The 21,936-nt window shown below is 46.5% G+C and overlaps 1 protein-coding gene across 1 annotated transcript in view; it reads left to right on the forward strand.

The window, feature by feature from the left end:
- Window positions 1-8,996, forward strand: part of LOC134408395 (phospholipase A2 inhibitor gamma subunit B-like) — a 30,552-nt gene extending 21,556 nt beyond the window's left edge. The window contains exon 6 of the mRNA XM_063140653.1: window positions 8,794-8,996. Within this exon, the coding sequence (XP_062996723.1) occupies window positions 8,794-8,996 (203 nt within the window). The remainder of the gene's footprint in view (window positions 1-8,793) is intronic.
- Window positions 8,997-21,936: the final 12,940 nt, after the last annotated feature.

The following is a 21,936-nucleotide window of genomic DNA, read 5'->3' on the forward strand; positions in this document are numbered from 1 at the left end:
ACATAAGTGTAACATCCTCCTCCCACCCATGTTCCCCAGTAACTGGTGCACATAGGCTTACTGCCTCTGATACTGCAGGTAACACATAGCCATCAGGATGTCATGTCTAACCCTACTGCTACTGTTTTGGGAGACGGTGTTCCAGGTAATCAATCAGAATCAGATTCAGAACTAGAAGAGGCGGTGCCAGACACCAGCCAGCCTGTACCAGTGGGGGAGGCAGCTCTCACGAGTGATTCCCCAGCTGGGAGCCAGCCCTCTCCAGAGCTTATCTCCTCAAGGCCAAATCCTACACACTCCATGGGAAGTGAGCTTTCTTCTGGAGGTGAGCGTGCCGAAAAGCTAGCTGATGCTAGGGTCCGCCGGAAAGTGGAAGGAAGGCATGAGAAAGTCGACCCAACTAGGATTGTGCCAGAACCTGCCTCCGCAAAAGGCTCTCTGAAGTTACGGGTGTTTGGGAAGGGGCTTCCTATTCTTCTTGAGCAGACAATTGTCTCGCTTAGTTTGCATAGTTTTGCCTAGGGGAAAGTTTCCAAGAGATTAGACTCTCTTCAGGTGGAAGAGATGTTTGTTGCTTAATAAAAGCTTTGTGGATTACTTAGCAAGCCTCGTCATTTGCCTCCCATTGAAAACAGGAGTTTTCTGGGAAACACGACACGGGACTAGTAGCTATTGATAGCCTTCTCCTCCAGGAATTTATCTAACTCCCTTTTAAAGCCATCCAAATTGATGACCATAGTTTACCTATGCACTGTGTGAAGAAGTTCTTCCTTTTATCTGTCTTGAATGACCCCACTGAGAGAGGTGAAAAAAAAGTGTTCCTCTCCACATTCTCCACAGCATGCATCATTTTGTACACCTCTAGCATTTCTCCCTTCAGCCTCTTTTCCCCCAAGCTAAACAATCCCAGTTGTTGTAACCTTCCCTCACAGGGGAGATGTTTCAGCCCCTTGATCATTTTAGTTGCCCTTTCCTACATCTTTTCCAGCTCTACTACAATATCTTTTAGATGCTGTGACCAGAGGAAGGAGAACAGTTCAGCATCAATTTCTTATGCCCCCCATTTCTTTTACTGTTGAGGTAAAAACCTCAAGGGAACAGAAATGTATACTCAAATCTAGTTTCACCTTCACACTACCACTACTAAGCATGTATAAGTCAAGAACGTTGGTATTATTATTATAACTGGCTTTTTCCCCCTTCCATTTTGCAGGTGTTTCTCTGGATTGTGAATTTTGTTATTCCACTGGTACCACATGTAATGGCACTGTGAGGACCTGCGCTCCTGACAAAGATATATGTCACGTTGGATATGCTCGACATACTTATAGTAGGTGGGAGGGAGTCTAAGCCATATCATGGCTGTGGATATTCCACAGGTCTCGAGGCATGTCAATGTAAGAGCTACTGCTTGAATCAAGTACTGGTTTGGTCCTGGGGGGGATCTACACTACTGATTTTAAAGCGCTTTAAAACGTTTCGAAACCTGTATATGCAGTGTGTCCTGGGCCCCAACAGTTGTCAAAACTGTTATAAAGCGCTTTAAAGCAGTAGTGTAGATCCCCACCCCCTGGGCTCATATTAGCATCAGCAATACTCCAATGGAGTAAGCTAGTTGAATAATGTATTCATTCTCATTTGAACTAAAACTATTCAATGTCAAAGAAGTTCAGTTACACTGCTTGCGTTTGGCTTTTGCTATTCACGGAAATGAACGCAGGGGTCAGTGAATTTTCCAGTTTCACTTCCACCTGCAATCAAATTGTTAAATTCACAAGTTTTTCCCCTCCTGTACATGAAGAATTTCACAAAGTTTGGTAAATTCTGGTCTAAAACAAACTGAAACATTTTTTTTGAGAGGTTTAGAATTTCAGTCTCACCAATCTGCATTGGCCAAACTCCAAAGGGAGAGTTATTCCCAGTAGGGAGAGGACCATGCTATACCGCCCTGCCAGGTAGCTGTTAAAGACGAAGAGCTTGTCAGAAAAAAAAGAGAGGTGGCAACCTTAATTCATCACTAACATGGTTAAAATCACAGGGATTCGAACCCAGACCTTTAAGAGCTAAGCACGCAGTTGCTTCCACATTCATATTTTTTGAGATCTCAAGTTCTTTTTGTCTCGAATGTGAACTTTGTGAATTTTGCTAACTTCTCCTCAAAACTGAACCGAAACAAAAATCTTGCCCATCTCTAAATGGATGATGTCCCAAAGTATCCAACAAGGCTCAGTCACTGCAACATCTCTGCCAATGAATGGAGCAGGTGAGCTCTTGGAAAAGAAAGGGTGGGAATTGCCTGGCAGTGATCAGTTTGGACCAGATACTAGGGGTGTGCACGGACCCCCCGATCTGCCCCGAGGGCCGATCCGAAAATTTCAGATCAGGCCTGCTCCACCCCGCGCCGCTCCGCCCATAGTCCGCTCCTCTTCGCCGCGGAGCTCCGGCTCCGAATCGGAGCTCCGCAGTGGAGGGGAGTGGCGCCAGGTAAGGCCCCCTCCCTCCTCTCCCTTACCTGCAGAGCCCGGTAAGGGACCAAGGGGGAGGGGGGCCTTACCTGCGTCCGTCTGCGGTCCCTCGGCTTCTTCAATTGAGCCCGTGGCTCAGCCGCGGGCTCAATTGAAGAAGCCGAGGGACCGCGGACGGACGCAGGTAAGGGAGAGGAGGGAGGGGGGGTTACCAGGCCCTGCCGCTGTCGCCGCATGGGCGACAGCGACAGCGGCAGGGCCCGGTAAACCCCACTTACCTTTCTGGCGGAGCTCCGGATCGAGGCGAAGGATCCGCCTTCACCTCGATCCTCTTCGCAACGCTCCGCCGGCCCCCCAATCCTCTTCGCCTCCGCTTTAAGGGGAGGCGAAGCACCCTGCTCCGCTTCTAATTCACCAGTCCGATTAGAAGCGGAGCACATCCCTACCAGATACTGCTCCGAGGAGTTTGAAATTGCAGCATCGGTCTCTTTAAGAGCTATTTCATAAATTTGGGTTACACTCTCATGACCAAATACAGAGCTCAGGACAGGCTGTGTCCAAGGACGTGCAAAAAAAATGTTCGTCAGGAACTAGACACCGACACATTTTTATTTACCCTTCCAAATCCATCCCTGCACACAGCTGTGGGGAAATAAGGCAGGATTCAGCATCGCTGGAAGGAGTTCTAAAAGTAGTTTCATCTGATACAGCCCAGAATTTGCCACTAACACCACACACACCTGATTAGGAAGTCTGAATGGTTTGGAATGTGCTGTGTATTCAGTGCATATAAGCTGGACCTGTTATTGGACCATACTGTATGGTCTACGTAGAAAGTAGGGGCAGGACTCATGTTTAGTGGCTGGGATTGCTGGCGTTGGAGGCAGAGATCCTAGTTAACTCCTTCCAAGTGGGGATTATTCCACCACCCATCTCTGAGAGAGACCCCGTGAGTCCATGCGATAGACATTCGCCAGTCGAAACACACCCTACTTCATACTGAGAATTTTGCTAGTCATAGAATAAAACTCTTTCTCCTCACTTATACCACAGATGGAAAAACAGTTCACAGTATTGTGAAAGAATGTGTATCTGCAGGAGCCTGTGCTTTCCCTCAAATACGCCTCGATTTAGGAAGAGGACAAACCTACCGCGCAGTATTTTCCTGTTGCCTTGGGGACGCCTGCCTTAAAATCTCTCCTCTGTGTAGGTATATAGCTCCTTGGTGTACTTCCATTGTGCTCCTTCTCATATGATTTCCTCTTGTTCATCTCCCTGTATTCTGCTTTCTTCTCCTCTGGGCTTTCTGCAACGTTGCGTCGTTGAGGTTTCAGTGTCAAAGAACACTAAGGATGGGGAAGAAATTCGTTTGGTTTGCATTTCGATTGGTTTGAATTAGGGCTGTGCACGGACCCCCCGAACAGCTTCGTAGCCTGATCCGGAACTTCCGGATTGGGCCCGAACTGCTTCGGGTCGATCAGACCCTCCCCCGCTCCACGGAGTGAGATCCGGAGGGGCTGATCGAGATTTTGCCCCCCTTCCCTACTTACTTGCCTCCATGGTGGACAGCAGAGGCAGGTAAGTGGAGAATGGGAGACAAAATAGGAGCCGAACAAGCCCCCCTCCCCCCTGCCCCCTTACCTGGCTCCACCGCCGTCGCTGCATGGACTGTGGTGGTGGCGGAGCCAGGTAAGCCCCCTCCCCCCTCTTACCTGCCTCCGTTGCAGTCCGGCGCTGGCTTCAACTGAGGCCCAGGCCTCAGTTGAAGCCGGCAACGGACCGCGGAGGACGCAGGTAAGCCCCCCTCCCCCCTGCCCCTTTACCTGGCTCTGCCACCGTCACCACATGGACTGTGCCTCCTCCTCCAGGTGAGCCCCCTCCCCTCCCCTTACCTGCATTCAGAGCTCCGGATGGAGACAAACCGCTTCACCTCGATCCGCAGCTCCCCTGACCCGATTTGGATCCGCCTTTGGCAGAGGTGGATCAGGCTGCTTCTACGACCCGAAACGGAGCAGAGCACCGCCCTAGTTTGCATTCCCATTTGGTTTGCCCATTTCACACATCCAAACCACGATGTGAACTCTACTATCCTTCAAAATTTCAGCGTCTCCAAACTTTGCAATGGGGGCTTCCAACCCAACAATGTGTACAAAAATGCACATCCTAGGGGGAAACAACATTCCAAGGTGCAGTTTATTAGGGAAACGGCTTGCAAAAAATGGTGCATATTAGGCAAAAAAAAAAATGCCATGGGAGAAATGTGCACAAAACTGCATAGGAATTTTCATGCAAACACAAACCCAAAAAATGTGCAAAGCTCAGGATGAATCGGACTTCAGACTGGAGAATGTCTCAGAATTCAAGATAAACAATTCAAGAGTGGAAACTGAGAGAAACTGCAGTTGGTAGACAGGTCCGTCTATGTGATTCCACATCAGTTACTTCTTTTTAATCTGTCCTCAAGCCCTCCATTTTCCATGAAGTCTTTAATTCCAGAACCTGGCACTGATGCCTCCCCTGTATTACCTTGTACTCTATTTCTCAAGCTGACCATTAATCCTTTCCCCCTGTTTTCAGTTATGATGGGACCCAAAGAGCATATAAGCAATGGACTGGAATGTTCTTCTTGTTGGTCTTCGTCAGGACTAGATGCATGCGGGACACAGGTAGTGAAATGTTCTGGAGTGGATGAATACTGCCTTTCCTTGATCACACTGTCATTTATTAGTAAGTATCACTTCATATGCAATTTGTCTTTGAGTTCTTCCCTATTTTGTAGGTGGATTGATTTAAACTGGAATGGCATCTGGCATCTGAGCCAGCGTGGTGTAGTGGCTAAAGTGTTGGACTGGGAGTCGGGAGATCCGGGTTCTAGTCCTCGCTCGGCCGTGGAATCCCAGTTTGTGGCTTTGGGCCAGTCACAGACTCTCAGCCCAGCCTACCTCACAGGGTTGCTGTTGTTGTGAGGATAAAAATAGAGAGGAGGATTATGTATGCAGCTTTGGGTTCCTTGGAGGAAAAAAGGCGGGACATAAATGTAAAAAAAATAAAAATAAATAGATGGGGAGACAGAGCAAACTCCCATGACTATCTTCTGCAAAATATGGTTTAAATGGCCAATGCAGGTGGTAGATTTTGGTTACTTATGAGTGGAGCTAGGTGGCTCTTCTCAGTGGTGGCGCCTGAATGGCAGAGTGCCCTCTCCAGAGAGGATTGTCTGGACCCTGCGTTATGATCAGCCCAGTGCCAGGTGAAGATCTTTTCACCCTCCCTTTTTGTTCCTCCATTTTTAAAAAACAAAACTATATTTACCTTTTAGACCCTTGTATTGCTCTTCTCCTCTGCTCTAGGCTTTACTTTGGCTGCTTTACTTTGTGTTCCATCGTGCTTCAATTTTCTTGTATTTTATGGCTTTGCCTCCCTTCCATGAACTGTCCATCTATTGGGCAGGGTACAAATGGATTGTATACAAGACTGGATTACTGCAATATGTTCTGTGTGGGGCTGCCCTTAAGGCTGCTCTGGAAGCTGCAGCTAATGCAGAAGGCAGCAGCTCGGCTGTTGTCGGGAGCTGCCCGCTTTCAGCATGTAACTCCTTTGTTGAGAGAACTACACTGGCTACCTATTGTCTACCAGGCCAGGTTTAATGTGTTCAGACTAGTGTACAAAGCCCTAAACAACTTGGGACCAGGATACCTGAGAGAGCGCTTTCTCCCTTACCAACCTGCCCGGTCACCAAGGTCATCAGAGGGCCTGCTCCTGGTGGTTCCACATGAACCACCAGGTGCTGGTATTAACATTTAAAGCCCTAAATGGCTTGGGGCCAGGTTATCTAAAGGAACGCCTCCTCCCGTATGTACCTGCCCGGACCCTAAGGTCATCCTCTGGGGTCCTTCTCCACGAGCCCCTGCCAAGGGAAGTAAGGCAGGTGCCTACTAGGAGGAGGGCCTTCTCTGCTGTGGCACCCCAGCTGTGGAATGAGCTCCCTAAGGAGGTTCGCTTGGCACCTACATTATATGCTTTTAGATGCCAGGTGAAGACCTTTTTATTCTTCCTGCATTTTAACAGTCTATAAATAAATTTTAATTTGGTGTTTTAAATTTGTAATTTTGCATTGCTGCTGTTTTTATCTGGTTGAGCTGCTTTTATATTGTATTTTATAGTATGGTTTAATACTGCTGTTTTATATTTTGAATGTTTTTAATTTTTGTGAACCGGCCAGAGAGCTTCGGCTATTGGGCGGTATAGAAATGTAATAAATAAATAAATAAATAAATAAATAAATAAATAAATAACCCATGGACCATCTGGAGTCCAACAGGAGAAGAGCCTTTAGTGTGGTAGCCCCTTCTCTTTGGAATTCCCTGCCCTTGGAGGTCAGGCGGGTTGTCGAGGAAATCAAGATGGGTGGTCTGTTTACCTATGCCCACAGGTATAAGAAAATAAACTGCTCTGGCCTTTTCATTATAAATCATAAGTGTAACTAACACATCTTAAGAATGCTACCACTTTCACAAACTAACGGTCTATGTTGAAATACATGTCACAGGACTGTGTCTCAACAGGAGCAGTTAGAGCGTGGAGTGCGATCCTTTCAATGCAAGCTAACCTGCAAAAAGAAAACAGATGGGAGGTCTGGTTGCTTAACTGATTGCAATACCCTTCTATGTATTGTTTTCCTAGTCTTAGAACTATTTGCACTCTGCACATGCATAAATGCCTTGTCTTTCATTGGTTACTGTATTGCAAAACTGTATTATGATTGGTGGGGAGGTTCTGCCGTTGTCTCTAAGGGGAACTGACCCCATAAATGTGTTAGCTTTGCCTGCAATTAGTGGGCAGTCCTTCAGATCCTCTAGGTCAGCCTTCCTCAACCTGGGGCGCTCCAGATGTGTTGGACTGCATCTCCCAGAATGTCCCAGCCAGCTGGCTGGGGAATTCTGGGAGTTGTAGTCCAACACATCTGGAGCGCCCCAAGTTGAGGAAGGTTGCTCTAGATGTTGCCACCTTGCAGCACTGCAGGCTGCTCGTAATAAAACTCTTCTAAAATGAGAGAAATTGTGTCTTGAGAGTCTTTGACCACCACTCAGCGAACCAAGGGAACCCGCCCTTTTGGGGTCCTCCACAGGGAGCTAACACTAGGCTGCGTCTGGTGCCTCCTGAAAACAGTTCTTTCCCAGGAAGCATTCCTCAACTGACCACACCACTGTTTTTGTCGTTATTCTGTTTTAAATTAAACAATTTAAATTTGCTGTTTTAATCTTTTTATCTTTTGACTGTTTTATTCCTATGTTCACCGCTCCGGAATCTATTTTAGATATAAAGGGGTTATAAATATTGTAAAGAAAGATAGTAAATAAATGAAAATCAAAGTGTAAAAACCCCCAAAGGGTGGCAGAGTGAGTGTCAGACCTGAGGCGGATGAGGCCCGTGCTGCAGGAAGTTCCCCTGAAAATGCCCCTTTCAAATGAATGGAAATAGTTCAAGGACATGTGAACATTATCCCGGTTTTGCTTTTTATACTGTATTTTGTATTTGTGCTTTTAACCTGTTGGTTGTTTTTATTACGGTTTTAATTTTTGTGAACCGCCCAGAGAGCTTCGGCTATTGGGCGGTATAAAAATGTAATAAATAAATAAATAAATAAATGTGCCTCCTTTCCTCAAGAGTAGCCCTATTGTATGGCAAAGGCAGGGAGGGTTCCTTTCAAAATGGCTAGACTGACCTATTTGCAGAGCATTTATGGACAACTCTGGGCTTCACCCCACGTACTTGTTTCCCTCGAATTATCCCCTACAGCGTAAAGCTGCTGCTGCTGTTGTTGTTAGCTAAATCTCACCCCGGGCGGCAGCGCTCCTAAGATCCTTTGCATACCAGGAAAAGGGTTTAAGGGGGGAAAAGTAGAAAAATCATTAAAAAAATCAACGGTTGACCCAATCCAATTCAAATTTGGTATGCTTAAAGCTCTCCTTAATATCTATCACTGTGCCAATTTTGATGTCTTTATCTTTAAAGCTTATGCAGATGTAAGCATTTGTTTGATTTGAACGTACTTTAAACATATCAAATCCTCCCCCTGCGCCCCCAGTGGCTGCTCGGAAAACAACAAATGATTCGCTCCTAAACAGGTAGCAAAATGGGTCGGTTCTTTTGGCTTTATAGCACAATTAAAGCAGGATGCCTGGGAGTGCTTCACAGTCAAAGCAGATTAGAAACTGGAAAACTTCAGGGTCCTTTGCACGCTATTCACAGTGATTGCACAGAATAACCCTGGTGTGATGAAGCTAAAAGACAACCCCTGATGACCCTTCTTGTTTTCCATTTCCAGATGGGGAAATGGTGGAGAACTTCCTGAAGGGCTGCACTTCTCTCTCTGCCTGTGAATCAATAAACCATGCCCGCTCCCCTCTTTTGGGAAGCAAAGTTCTGAAGGCCAAATGTATGCCAGGTATTCCTAGCAGGGGGTCCCAATTCTCTGGGCTCCTCCTGCCAACCATCTCTGGGCTCCTGCTTCGGAAGATAGTCTCGTAAAAGGCACCTGTGTGGGATCGCAACAACTCGTCATTCAATTATCCTTACCCCAGTTTCTCTCAACTCAGATTGAAATAAACACCAGGCTTACCAGCAAAGGAAATTGAGCACTTGTAATTTTTTTTTAAAAAAAAATAATCTCTGGGTTCAGGAACAGGGTGGCCCCCATTCAGACGACACCGTTAACCATGCTTGTTAAGGGGTTTTGGTTTAGCAGGAGGGTTAACGGTGTCGTCTGAAATGCATTTTCCTTAACCAGGTGCCTCCGCTAATCACATTGTGGTCGGCTTCACTAACCCTGCTCTGCAGTGGGGTTAGGGGCACTAATTTTGGCTTAAGGTGTCATCTGACACGCACCTGTGATTAAGGGACTGAAATCATAGAGCTAGCAGTAAATAGTCTAAATTGCACAACTACCAACTCTCTTAGTGCAAGGGCTGATGGGATATGGGGCGGAGCATTCGGAGGACTCATGTGCTCATCTAACTGCTTTGTGGTTAGCATGTGATTAAGGAAACCAGGAACCGGACAGCGTTAATGGTGTAGTGTGCAAACGTATGGCTTGTGGTTAGTGCTATCCACAGAGAAGCATGGTGAAGCTAATCACAGAGCCCTCATTGTCGTCTGAATGGACCTATTGTTTTCTATAGCTCTGGTTATCTCTATATCCTGGGCCTGACCCTGGTGACTAACTGCAGTGAATTCAGTCTCTTGCTTTCAATGGATCCAAGGGACAGGCAACGTGGCTCACTAATGATCTATTTCAATTCTGCAATGTGTATCTGCATGTGCTGGTGGGATGTGTGTGGGTTTGGTCACAACAGACATTGTGAGGGGAGTGAGTGGCCTTTAATTGTCCTCCCAGCATGCTCCTGATCTAAATTGCCCAATCAAAGCTGCTGTGCATCCTGCAGGAGCAAAATATAGGCGCAGTGGGCAAAGATCAGCTTAGGGTGGGGCAAATCAGATCAAGAAAATGGTATGGGGGAAAGGGTTAAGCACCACCTCCAGCAGCAGCCCTGCTGTAAGGCAGACCCACTTATAATGCATTGCAGTAATCCAAACAAGAGGTTACCAGAACATAGATAACTGTAGCTTTGGGCCAGGGTGGACACAGCACCATCTTGCATAGGACACTCTTCTGGGTGAGTGGGTATATAATTTATGGGCGTGGGGGGGACACACAAAGCTTTATTTGGGATGCAGAGTCCAGATTTAAGGTTCTTGTACTTGTGTACAAAGCCCTAAACAACTTGGGACCAGGATACCTGAGAGAGCGCCTTCTCCCTTACCAACCTGCCCGGTCACTGAGGTCATCCGAGGGCCTGCTCCTGGTGGTTCCACCTAGATCCATCCTCCGATTGGAATCCACCAGGGGAAGAGCCTTCAGCATGGTGGCCCCCCTCCTGTGGAACTCCCTGCCTCTGGAGGTCAGGCAGGCGCCAACCTTGTACTCCTTTCGGCGCCTCCTGAAAACATCTTTATTCCAAGAAGCCTTTCTTTAACATGCAGCCTTGGATTTCTGTTTTTGCTTCTTTTAAATTTTGTTTTAACTGTTTTATTCTGTTTTTATTTTCATTTTACCTTGTACACCACTCTGAAATTTTTCAATGAGGAGCGGTATATAAATATTCTAAATAAATAAATAAATAAATAAATAAATAAATAAGTTCCTTATTATTATTATTATTATTATTATTATTTATTTATATAGCACCATCAGTGTACATGGTGCTGTACAGAGTAAAACAGTAAATAGCAAGACCCTGCCGCATTCTTTTCTATGCATTTTGGCTATTATTGGCATGATGTGCCATGTACACATAAAGCTTTGGGCCAAACGAGACCTGTAGAGTCTCCTGAATGTGTGAGTGTATGATATTGGGTGGCCCAGCATCATGAAACATGAGGCAACCACACTTGGGATCCCTCTGTGATCAGGTAGCTGGAGCAACATTTAGAGCTTTCCCATATATAGGTGAGTATGAGGGAATATGATTGAGGTGTATATAAGTATGCATCTTGTGGAGAAAGTGGATATAATACCAAAACTTAGAATCATCGAATCATCGAATAGTAGAGTTGGAAGGGGCCTACAAGGCCATCGAGTCCAACCCCCTGCTCAATGCAGCAATCCACCTTAAAGCATCCCTGACAGATGGTTGTCCAGCTGCCTCTTGAAGGCCTCTAGCAGTCGTCCAACCAAGCTGACCATCAGAACATGTCTTCCACATTTGGGTACCATTCTCAAATGGACAGAAAACAAATTGCATTCAAAAATAAAAATTCAAAAGTTTTTGGGTGGGGAGGGTTTCTCACAAGTACCTTAGTTTGGAGGTGGACAAGGGGTACGTGTGAGGGTCCCGTCTTTCACAGTGAAATCATATCCCCAGAGATCTGCTTCCTGCACTTCAGTTAAAGTCCAGGGGATGACATCATAACCCTCATGGGCATTTTTCAGATTAGGAAGCGCAGGTAGCCCGGGAGGCTGCAGAGCGAAGGGGACACGTGTGCACATAAACACACATGTATACACACAGTTCATTTTGTCTGTCCTAAAACTCCTCCCCAACAGCTTCACTACCACAATAGATAATGTACAGGAGGGCTCCTGGAGCCAGGTGAACAGGTGGGAAAATGCCCTGCCTCCACAACAAACGGTGACCTAGAATTTGCAGAACACCTGGGGCCCTTCCACACGTCGTCCCCAGAGCGCATCTATTCGACCCCAATGCACTCTGAGGACGATCGTGAAACTTGCCTATAAAAGAAACGACGAAAAGACGTCCTCCGCACCCGCGCCGGCACCGGCGCTACCCAGCTTCCTGCTTCCCGCCCGGGACAGATAACTCAGCGGAAGAAGGCAGAGGAGAGAGCGGAAGCAGCTCTCTCTCCAACCTTCTTCAAAAAAAGCTCTCCGAGCCGGCCGGGGAGCAGGAAGCTGGGTAGCGCCGCCGCCGGCGGCAATGGCGCCGAGGACGTCTTTTCGTCGTTTCTTTTAAAGGCAAGTTTCACGATCGTCCTCAGACTGCACTGGGGTTGAATAGATGCGCTCTGGGGACGACGTGTGGAAGGGCCCCCTGCTTCCTTTCTTAGGGCTGCTTTGAAAGGAAGGTGTTGAGCCTTATCGTACGCCAAAGGACACGTGCTGAAGCTGTGACTAGATAAATGAGTTGTTCTCAGCATTTTTGCACATAAGCACAGAATTTGCTTCATGGGAGGCAGAATATTTCGCACGAGGTCTGGTGCTGTGTTTTCCCATCATCATGCAGGATCTCCTGGGAGTCACCCTCTTCTCGTTGCTTCTAACTACAGGTATGGCGTTCCTTCTGATCAGCTGGGCTGTAGGGGCAAAACTGCTGTTCTGGAGCTGCTATGAACAGTGCCCAGGCAGCATTCAGATAGGACTTACAGGGGTGGGGTGGGTTTTGTGTGTGATTTCTCCACTGCTAATGGAACACTGCTTCTCCACCGCTGATGGTTATGGGGAAGCAGTAATCCCCCAACTGGAATTGCTGGGTGGGGCGAGAAGAGACTTTCACCTCCTCCTCCTTCAATGATTATGAAGGACCTTCCTGCTCACACATATGCACTCACACACTCATCCGCTTATGTGCATGGATCTCCTCCCTGACTAGCATTGCATGCAGCCCATTTGGATGAAAAGGTTGCCCTCTCCTGTTCTAGTCCCCCCTCAGCCTAAATGTGTCCAATTTTTGCACTGGAGCCAATCAGATCCCACTGGCATAATTTGGAGTCACTTAAGAGGGGAAGAGAAACCAGTATCTCTCTTTAAAAATGGAGAACATTGACATGCTGAAAGCAGGCACAGAAATGGATAGAGCTGCACTACTGCTTTATAGCGATATTGAAGTGCGCCGACAACTGTTGGGGCCCTTTGACACAGACCACATACCGCTTTCATGCCACTTTCATAGTGCTATATTCTGCTTGGTGTGGCTCCTGCCTCTTTTATACTGCTTTCATATTGCTTTCACAGTGCAATATCCTACTTGGTGTAGATTAGGCCTAAGACATCTGTCCAACCTTTATGAATTCTTTTCCGTTCCCTTCTCCAGGAGCCTCTTTGTGTGGTGCTAGCAGATGGATGTCTTGTAGTATCGGCCAGGATCCCTGCGTTGCCGTTCTGAGTGGAGTCACAACTGGTGGGTGAAAGGGGTTTAACACTGGGGGAACTAAGGGCCTGGCTAGACAAGGGGGTTGGAGGGGGAAGATCTCGCGATATGATGATCGCAAGATCGTCCCCCTCATCTATACACGGCGTGCGACATTCCAGGAGGAAGAGGACGTCACGCCCACCATTTTTTAAAAAAGAAACAGGTGCTGGAGCTCATCAGCGCTCCAGCACAAAGGTAAGTCTTTTTTTAAAGCCCCCCCCACCTCCCCCCCTGATGGGCATGGAGTGTTTGCAGAGCTCCGTGCCCCATGCCCAGTTCCTGGCTTCTCGCATTTACTCACAAGGAACCAGGATGAAAATGGGATGCCCGGTCACACGTCCCGGTCTCGGGATCATCCCAGACCTGTTAGGAAAGTCGGGATAGACGTGTAGGGCAAGATCCTGGGGAAAGGGAGGGACACACAGGGATTGTCCCAGGGCAATCCCTGGGATATCGGCAGGTCTAGACATGCCCTAATTATTTTATGGCACCTGTACTATTTGGTTCTATAGGGCTTCCTGCGCTCTCCATAAAACTGCCGAGTGAGCTCATCCTGAGATTTGGAGTGAGGTGTCAGTGGTACGCTGATGAACAGCCAGCCCCGCCTCTCTCTTCTATTTATCTAATACAGGGGAGGTTGTGAATACCATAAATAGGAGTTGGGGGATGTAATGAACCTGGACAAGGGTGAGCAAGCCAAAGCTCAGCCCAGCCTAGATGGAGACTCTGTTGGTGGATGGTTTGTGTAACCAAGCAGGTGACATTCCACTTATTCTGGATGGGGCTGCCCTTGGTCCAGAGCAAGAACATTCGAGTCCCAGGACTACTTAAGGCAGGCCCACTGCTTGGTATCACTGGACTTCTTTCTCCATACGTGGAGAGGCTTGGATCTATCACTCAGTGCCTCTTTCTGCACGGAGAAAGGACCTGCCTTTCCCTGCTCAGTGCTGGAGCAGGGCAAACTTTCTGAAGTGCTGAGCATTGGGTACGGCCTGGCAGAGAAGTAGGTGGGCCAGATGGGAAACCTCTTCAGGCCAGAACCAGCTCACACAAATCGAACAGGGAATTGAGAAAGAGACAAACGTGAACACACGTTCGACAGTTTGTGTAAATAACATCCTTTGTTCTGGGTTTTATAACAAATAGCATCTTTTGTTCTACCTCTTTGCCTTTGGCTTTTTTTTGGCATCTGTGTTGCGGTTTCCATTTTGGGGCTTATGTTTTGGTGGACATGTGCTCACTCTCTTACTTGGAGCTTCAAACAGGTATGCTTGCAAGCAAAAATGAAGTTCTCATACAGCCCTAGTAGAGGATGCCGTCCTTTCACCAGTATTGAACTAAGATTTAGCTGCCAGTCCGGTCAAATTCTATATGTATAATGTGAGGGTGGGGGGCATTTTGTTCTTGGATAGAACAATGTCTCTGGCCAGCCCCGAGTTACAACTTGCTTCAACCTCAGTCAGCATTGGCAGTGGTTGAGGGGTGCTGTGGTCAAATGCATCTGGGGTCACCAGGTTGAGTGGGCTGTACCACACAGATACACCAATGGAGAATATGGATGCGATCTGCATTATTTCTCAGTTTGTTTCCTTTTTCTCCTGCAGTTTTGTCCCCACCCCACCCCGAGCTGCCTTGAGCATGGAAATAGGGTCTGTTTGTCTGGTTATAGAGCCTCATGTGGTGCAGAGCGGTAAAGCAGCAGTTTCTGTAGCTGAAACTCTCCCCACGGCCTGAGTTCGATCCCAGCGGAAGCTGGTTTCAGGCAGCCGGCTCGGGTCGACTCAGCCTTCCATCCTCCCGAGGTCGGTAAAATGAGTACCCAGTTAGGTAATAACGGCCGGGGAAGGCAACGGCAAACCACCCCGCTGTAAGGCCTGCCAAGAAAATGTCAGTGAAAGCTGGCATCCCTCCAAGAGTAAGTAATGACTCAGTGCTTGCACGAAAGGTTCCTTTCCTTTTCCTGTCTGGTTATACCCCAGAATTCTTCTTAAAAACCTCCAGAGATGGAGAACCCACAACCTCCGTAGGTAGACTGTTCTACTGTTGTACAAATCTTACCATCAGGAAGTTTTTCCTGAGAGCAAAGGGGTAGAAGCAGCTTGATTTTAACGTGCATATGTGTTAACGGATTTGCATGAGCCACAAATAGCAGTGCATCCCATTCTTTTCCACCACCAGCTCCCTGTAACTTAATCTACTGGTTAGAGCAGCCTTCCCCAAGCGGCTGTCCTACAGATGTGTTGGATAGCAAATCCCATCATCCCCAGTCAGCATAGTCTGGTCATGCTGGCTGGAGATGATGGAGTTGTATTCCTAAAATGTCTGGAGGATGCTAGCTTAGACTGGAGGATGTCTGGAGGATGCTAGCAGGGTTAGAGTGAGACTGAGGAGCGCCAGGTTCAAGTCCCCACTCAGCCATGAAGGTTACTGAGTGCCTGTGGGCCAGTCACTGTTTCTCAGCCTAATCTATTTCACAGGGTTGTTGTGAAGATTAAAGGGGGGACACGATGGGTTGGGGCCAATGTGGCATGAGAGGAAATCCACTTGCACAATGGGACTTCCCCCTGCAGCCTCTGTGTTCCCCCAAATCTGCTGGAGGGTTCCCCGATGCTCTGGAGCAGATTTAAAGTAGGCAGCAGGGGAGAGGGGAAAGCCAAACTGCCCAGGGTTTCCTTTCTACTGGCAGAACATCCTCATTGGATCCAACCCAGTGCCTGTTTACCCTACCCTGTGCCTGTTTGCATTCTCTTCCCCTCCTTATTGTTTTATTATGATTTTATTAGAATGTAAGCCTATGCGGCAGGGTCTTGCTATTTACTGTTTTACTCTGTACAGCACCACATACATTGATGGTGCTATATAAATAAATAAATAATAATAATAATAATAATTAAAGAGCCCTGCTGGATTAGACCAAGGGTCCATCTAGTCCAGCACTCTGTTCACAGAGAGACCAACCAGCTGTTGACCAGGGACCAACCAAGCAGGACATGGGTGCAACAGCACTCCCATGTTCTCCAGCAACTGGCTTATATAGGCTTACTGCCTATATTCCTGAGGTGGCTCACAATATTTTGAAAATATAATAAAACAGATGGGAAGTGTGTGGATAGATGAACTCGTTTGGGCAGCAATGACTGAGAACCGTGACTACTCTGATGATTCTCTCTGTTTTTCAGATCCAGAATTGGAGGATGGCAATGTCAGCATGAGCGGCAGCGCGACCGAGTTCTGCTGTGCTACATTACTATTTATGAAAAGAAGATGCATGGCTGTTCATACTCGTATAAAATTTGAGTGTAGCAGAGCCTCCCCGTCTTCTGGTTCCCCCTTCCTGACCATCTCTGGTCTCACCAAGCAGAACAGAAAGCCCCTTCCCAAATGCCTGTAACTTCAGACAGCCTGGTGCGGAGGCAGGTTCTGGCGTAATTGAACCAACTTTCTCACGCCTTCCTTCTGCCCCATGCGTTTGAGCTTCCGGCGGACCCTAGCATCAGCTAGCTTGTCAGGGTGCTCTCCTCTGGAAGAAAGCTCACTTGCCACTGAGGCCACAGCTAGACCTAAGGTTTATCCTGGGATCATCCAGGGTTTGCCCCTGCCTGAGCACTGGATCCCCTGTGTGTCACCTAGATGAACAGGTTTGACCCCAGGGATAAACCTTAGGTCTAGCCATGGCCTGAGTGTGTAGGATTTGGCCTTGAGGAGATAAGCTCTGAAGAGGGCTGACTCCCAGCTGGTGAATCACCCGTGAGAGCTTCCTCCCCCACTGGTACAGGCTGGCTGGTGTCTGGCGCCTCCTCCTCTAGGTCCGAATCTGATTCTGACACCTTCTCCGAAAACAGGGGCATTAGGGTTAGAAATGACACCTAGCATCTTTGCTCCCAAACGTGGCCAGCCACATGCAGTGCTCTTCCCTCTAAGAAAGACCAAAGGAACAGCTTTGCAAGAAAGAGGAGGAAACTCTCTACCTACTTGATAGATGAGACCTACAATCTGAGCCCCCGTAGCAGGATAAGGCAGCAGAAAAGCCAGGGTTCCAGCCACCCATGAAGAGGGGCCACAAACGTAGTGGCTAGGTTGACCCTCACAATGGGACAGCTGGTGTAGAAGACAGCAGAAGACGGCACTGAGAGGTGTATCATGAGTAATTAGGGATGTCGCAGGCACCCAAATGGGTCTGGGAATCTGATGCAGTCTCCCGCCTTCGCCCCCCTGGCCCAGCTCACCAGGCCTGTGCTTTCAATGTCCGCACAGTCCAGTGTCCGCACCTCCATCCACCCTCATCCGTAGCCTCCATTGCTGTGCACAATGGAGGCTCCAGAAATTATGTTTCTTCTACTTTGTGTAAATGGCAGCTGTAAAGGCCCCATTTATACAAGAGCTCACATCTTTAATCTTGTGTAAATGGGGCCTTTACAGAGGTGACTTACCATTGACGCAATGTGAGCATACACAAATTCCCTACCTTGTGTGGATGGCAGCCATAAAGGCCCCATTTACGTGAGGTAGAAGATACACAATTTCTGGAGCTTCCACTGAACACAACAGTGGAGGCTCTGGACCAGGGCTGATGGGTTCACAGCCTTGTCGGTGCTCGCCAACCTGTGAGGAAGCTCGTAGAGTGCTGTGAGTGGAGGCAGTAAGTGCCTTGGTGAGCGTCCGCCCAAGCGGGACATGGGTGAATCTGTCCATTGTGGAGGAACCCAAAAGGGTGGGTCCCTTTGGTTCGCTGAGTGGTGGTCAAAGACTCTCAAAACACAATGTCTCTCATCTTAGAAAAGGTTTATTACGAGCAGCCTGCAGTGCTGCAAGGTGGCAACCCTTAGCGGATCTGAAGGACTGCCCACTAATTTCAGGAAGGGAAAGGAAAGGAACCTCTCATGCAAGCACTGAGTCATTACTGACTCTTGGAGGGACGCCAGCTTTCGCTGACGTTTTCTTGGCAGGCCTTATAGCGGGGTGGTTTGCCGTTGCCTTCCCCGGCCGTTATTACCTTCCCCCCAGCTAACTGGGTACTCATTTTACCGACCTCGGGAGGATGGAAGGCTGAGTCGACCCGAGCCGGCTGCCTGAAACCAGCTTCCGCTGGGATCGAACTCAGGCCGTGGGGAGAGTTTCAGCTGCAGAAACTGCTGCTTTACCGCTCTGCGCCACATGAGGCTCTAATTTCAGGAAAGGCTAACATATTTATAAGACCAGTTCCCCTCAGAAACAACGGCAGAACCTTCCCACCAATCATAATACAGTTTTGCAATACAGTAACCAATGATAGACAAGGCATTTATGCATGTGCAGAGTGCAAATAATTCTAAGACTAGAAAAACAATACATAGATGGGTATTGCAATCATTTAAGCAAACACACACCCATCTGTTTCCTTTTTGCGGTTTATCTTGCTTCGAAAGTATCTCACTCCACCCTTTAACTGCTTGTGTTGAGACACAGTCCTGTGACATGTATTTCAACATCGACCATTAGTTGGGAAAGTGGTTGCAGTCTTAATATACGTTGAAAGCATGTATCTTATGATTTATAATGAAAAGGCCAAAGCAGTTTATTTTCTTATACCTGTGGGCATAGGTTAAAAGAACACCTGTCTCAATTTCCTCGACACCATCCCTGTGAGTAATGGAACTAAGTGAACAGACTCTGGGTTTAGTAAGGGAAGTCAGCTGGAGGAACTCACAGTTTCTTTTGCGGGCCTACACAGACTGGTTGTGCACACTTATAACTGAATAAAAGCCTTTCCTCCAATCTAAAGGCTGCCAGTGATTTACGCTAATGAAACAAGAGGGGTCATAATCCTTTTGCTCCAGCAGTTGGGATTAGAGGTGGATAAATCTGTTAATTTTGTTTTCTCCTGCATTCAAACAGTTAAAGCCACAAGTTCTATCCATCCCAAACATGAAGAAAGGTGTGAATTTTGGTAAATTTGTATTAAAATAATAATAATGGAACTGAATTGGAAATATTTGCTTATTTGCACCACCCAAAATTGAAAGATATGGCTAATACTGGCATAGAGAGGAGGCTATTGCACCTTCCTGCTGTGTAGCAACTAAAGATGAGTAGGAGCCTTGTCATAAAAAAAGAGGTGGGAAGCCTAATTTAGCAGTGTTTGAATGCACAGAGCTTCAAAGCCAGACTTTTAAGAATTAAGCATTCACAGCCCTGGTTGGAAGAATCCATCACTTTTGGTTTTTCTCATATATATATCTTTCCATCCTGAATATGATGGAATTTGTGAATTTGGGTAAAATTCTTATCAAAAATAAACTGAAACAAAATCCCCTCCAATCCCTAAAAGGATGCTTCCTTTCCTAGTGCCAGACACGTCACAAGAGAAGAAAGATATAAGAGGCATATGAAGGCTATTTATTTCTATGGCCTGTTAAGGTGTTCACTATACATGAAGAGAAAGAGAGAGATTGTGTGTGTGTGTGTGTGGGGGGGGGCAGATAGCCTACTGTAGGATGACCATATGAAAAGGAGGACAGGGCTCCTGTATCTTGAACAGTTGAATAGAAATGGGAATTTCAGCAGGTGTCATTGTTATACATGCAGCACCTGGTGAAATTCCCTCTCCATCACAACCGTTAAAGCTGTGGGAGCCCTGCCCACTTTTGTATCTGGTCCCTCCGGTGCTGCATTATTATTATTATTTATTTATATAGCACCATCAATGTACATGGTGCTATATAAATGCATTACATGCATTACAAATGTCACCTGCTGAAATTTTCTTTTCTATTCAACTGTTCAAGATACAGGAGCCCTGTCCTCCTTTTCATATGGTCACCCTACTTAATGTATAGATGCTCTAAGTCTCACTAATTTCTCTTCAGTGAGCCTTACCTTGCAATCCTCTAGACGCTTTCATGGAGGTCAACCTCATTGAGCCCGGTGGGATTTACTTCTGAGAAATTACATACAAAGACTCTACTAATAGGGTTTTCAAATCCCTCTTTAAAAGTCTTTTGTATTAAAAATGAAAGTCTAGAAATGTAGTCTGTTCTGTAGTCATCTAAGAGTTTAAACCTGTTTGCAGTAATGTGGAAATGAATAACTCCCTCTAATTGTGAACTCAGGAGCTGCGTGCTAACAGAAATGGAGCCAAATTGGGTTCAGCATGCCTTGGAGAATCTGTGAACTGCAGAAAAGTGGGGGGGGGGGGGAAATAGTATCCCTCCTCCAACAAAATAATAATTCCATTAAGAACTGAGCATACTCAGTAGCTATGGAATGTTGAGCATGAGTTGGAAAAGAAAAATGGAAAACAGGTGTGTGTGTGTGTGTATAGGAATGTCCTGATTGAGCCTCTGATAGATTATAGTATCTTTAGAGGTAAGGATAAGCTGGAACATGTAGCTGCAGTTCCTACATGTAATATGGCAATTTCACAAACTTCCTAGGCTCTACAAAGCTGGGCGTGAAACATAGATTTCTACATGTCAGGCTGAATTTAAAGGTGCAGGTCCTGCAATAAAAAGATGATGAAAGGAGTCTTATGACTAATTTTGCACAAGACTCTTTCTTTTCTTCTTGGTTACACCCTGATTGCTTTCTGACATCCTGCCTTGTGTACATGACTCATCCCTCCCCACCTCCCCCCACCTCCTCCTCCATCTAAATTGCCTGTTCTAACTTGAGGAAGAATAATTCATACAAAAAGGATTCTGGTTGTGTAAGATGGCTCAAGGTAACACGTCATTTACTGAACTAGCAAAAACCTGAATGGAGACATCTGATTGATCAAGTATGACATAGAGTTCAATGCCATAGATTTCACTGCTCAATGAATTACGTGATGATTTAATTTCTTGAAGGGGTTGCCCAGAAAGATGGCAATTTTGCAAAAGATGGGGCAAGGATTCTTCCTGGAAAGACTGTTGTAAAAAAAGATAACAGGTCTTATATATGCATACACATTTTACAGTCCACGTTCCTCACAACTATAAATAACATTGGACACTGCAGTGCCTCCACCTGCAAATAGAAAAACAATTTGATTATTTAAAAGTTTAACTTTTAAAACTGCTTCCTAAATGTATATTGAAACATGCAAATATATTGTGCAGTATATTTCATGCCAATAGAAGAATTTAATTTTTTAAAAAAGTTTAATTTTAACACTGCTTCCTAAACGTGTATTGAAACATGCAAATTTATTTATTTATTTATCAATATTATACCCCGCTCCTCAGCCAAAAAAGGCTCTCGGAGCAGCTTACACTTAGCAAAAAAGACAGTCCCTGCCCTCAGGCTTACAGTCTAGTAAAGACAAGACACACAAGGAAAAGGAGTCCAGGAGGGAAGAGGTAAAGAGAAAGAGAGAGAGAGAGAGAGAAATTAAGTGGACTGGGAACAGGGCTGATGGGATTGCCTGCTCCCGAAGGAGGGGAGTCCAACTGGAGCAGGCCGTGATGTTTCTTCTGCCTGCTCCTGTTCCCTTGCACTTTCTTCTTCCCCACAGGGCCAAGATGACAGTTTACCCTGTGGGGGTGGGGGAAGAGTCCAAATAGGTTATATATGGTATATTTCACACCAATAGTTGCATCTTATTCAGAGGAGGTCATAATATGGATAAACTTTGTATTGGAACATTCTTTAATATTGAATGATGTGCATGTCCTCTTTAAACTATTTACAGGTTTCTTGGAATTTAATGTATGGTCAGTGCAAATGGATTATCTGAGCACTTGTAACAGCCAAAAGACTGATATGATAACATTGGATGGATAAATGTTCACCTCCTATGATGC

The sequence above is a fragment of the Elgaria multicarinata genome, chromosome 13, assembly GCF_023053635.1.
Source record: "Elgaria multicarinata webbii isolate HBS135686 ecotype San Diego chromosome 13, rElgMul1.1.pri, whole genome shotgun sequence".
NCBI classification, from domain to species: Eukaryota; Metazoa; Chordata; class Lepidosauria; order Squamata; family Anguidae; genus Elgaria; species Elgaria multicarinata.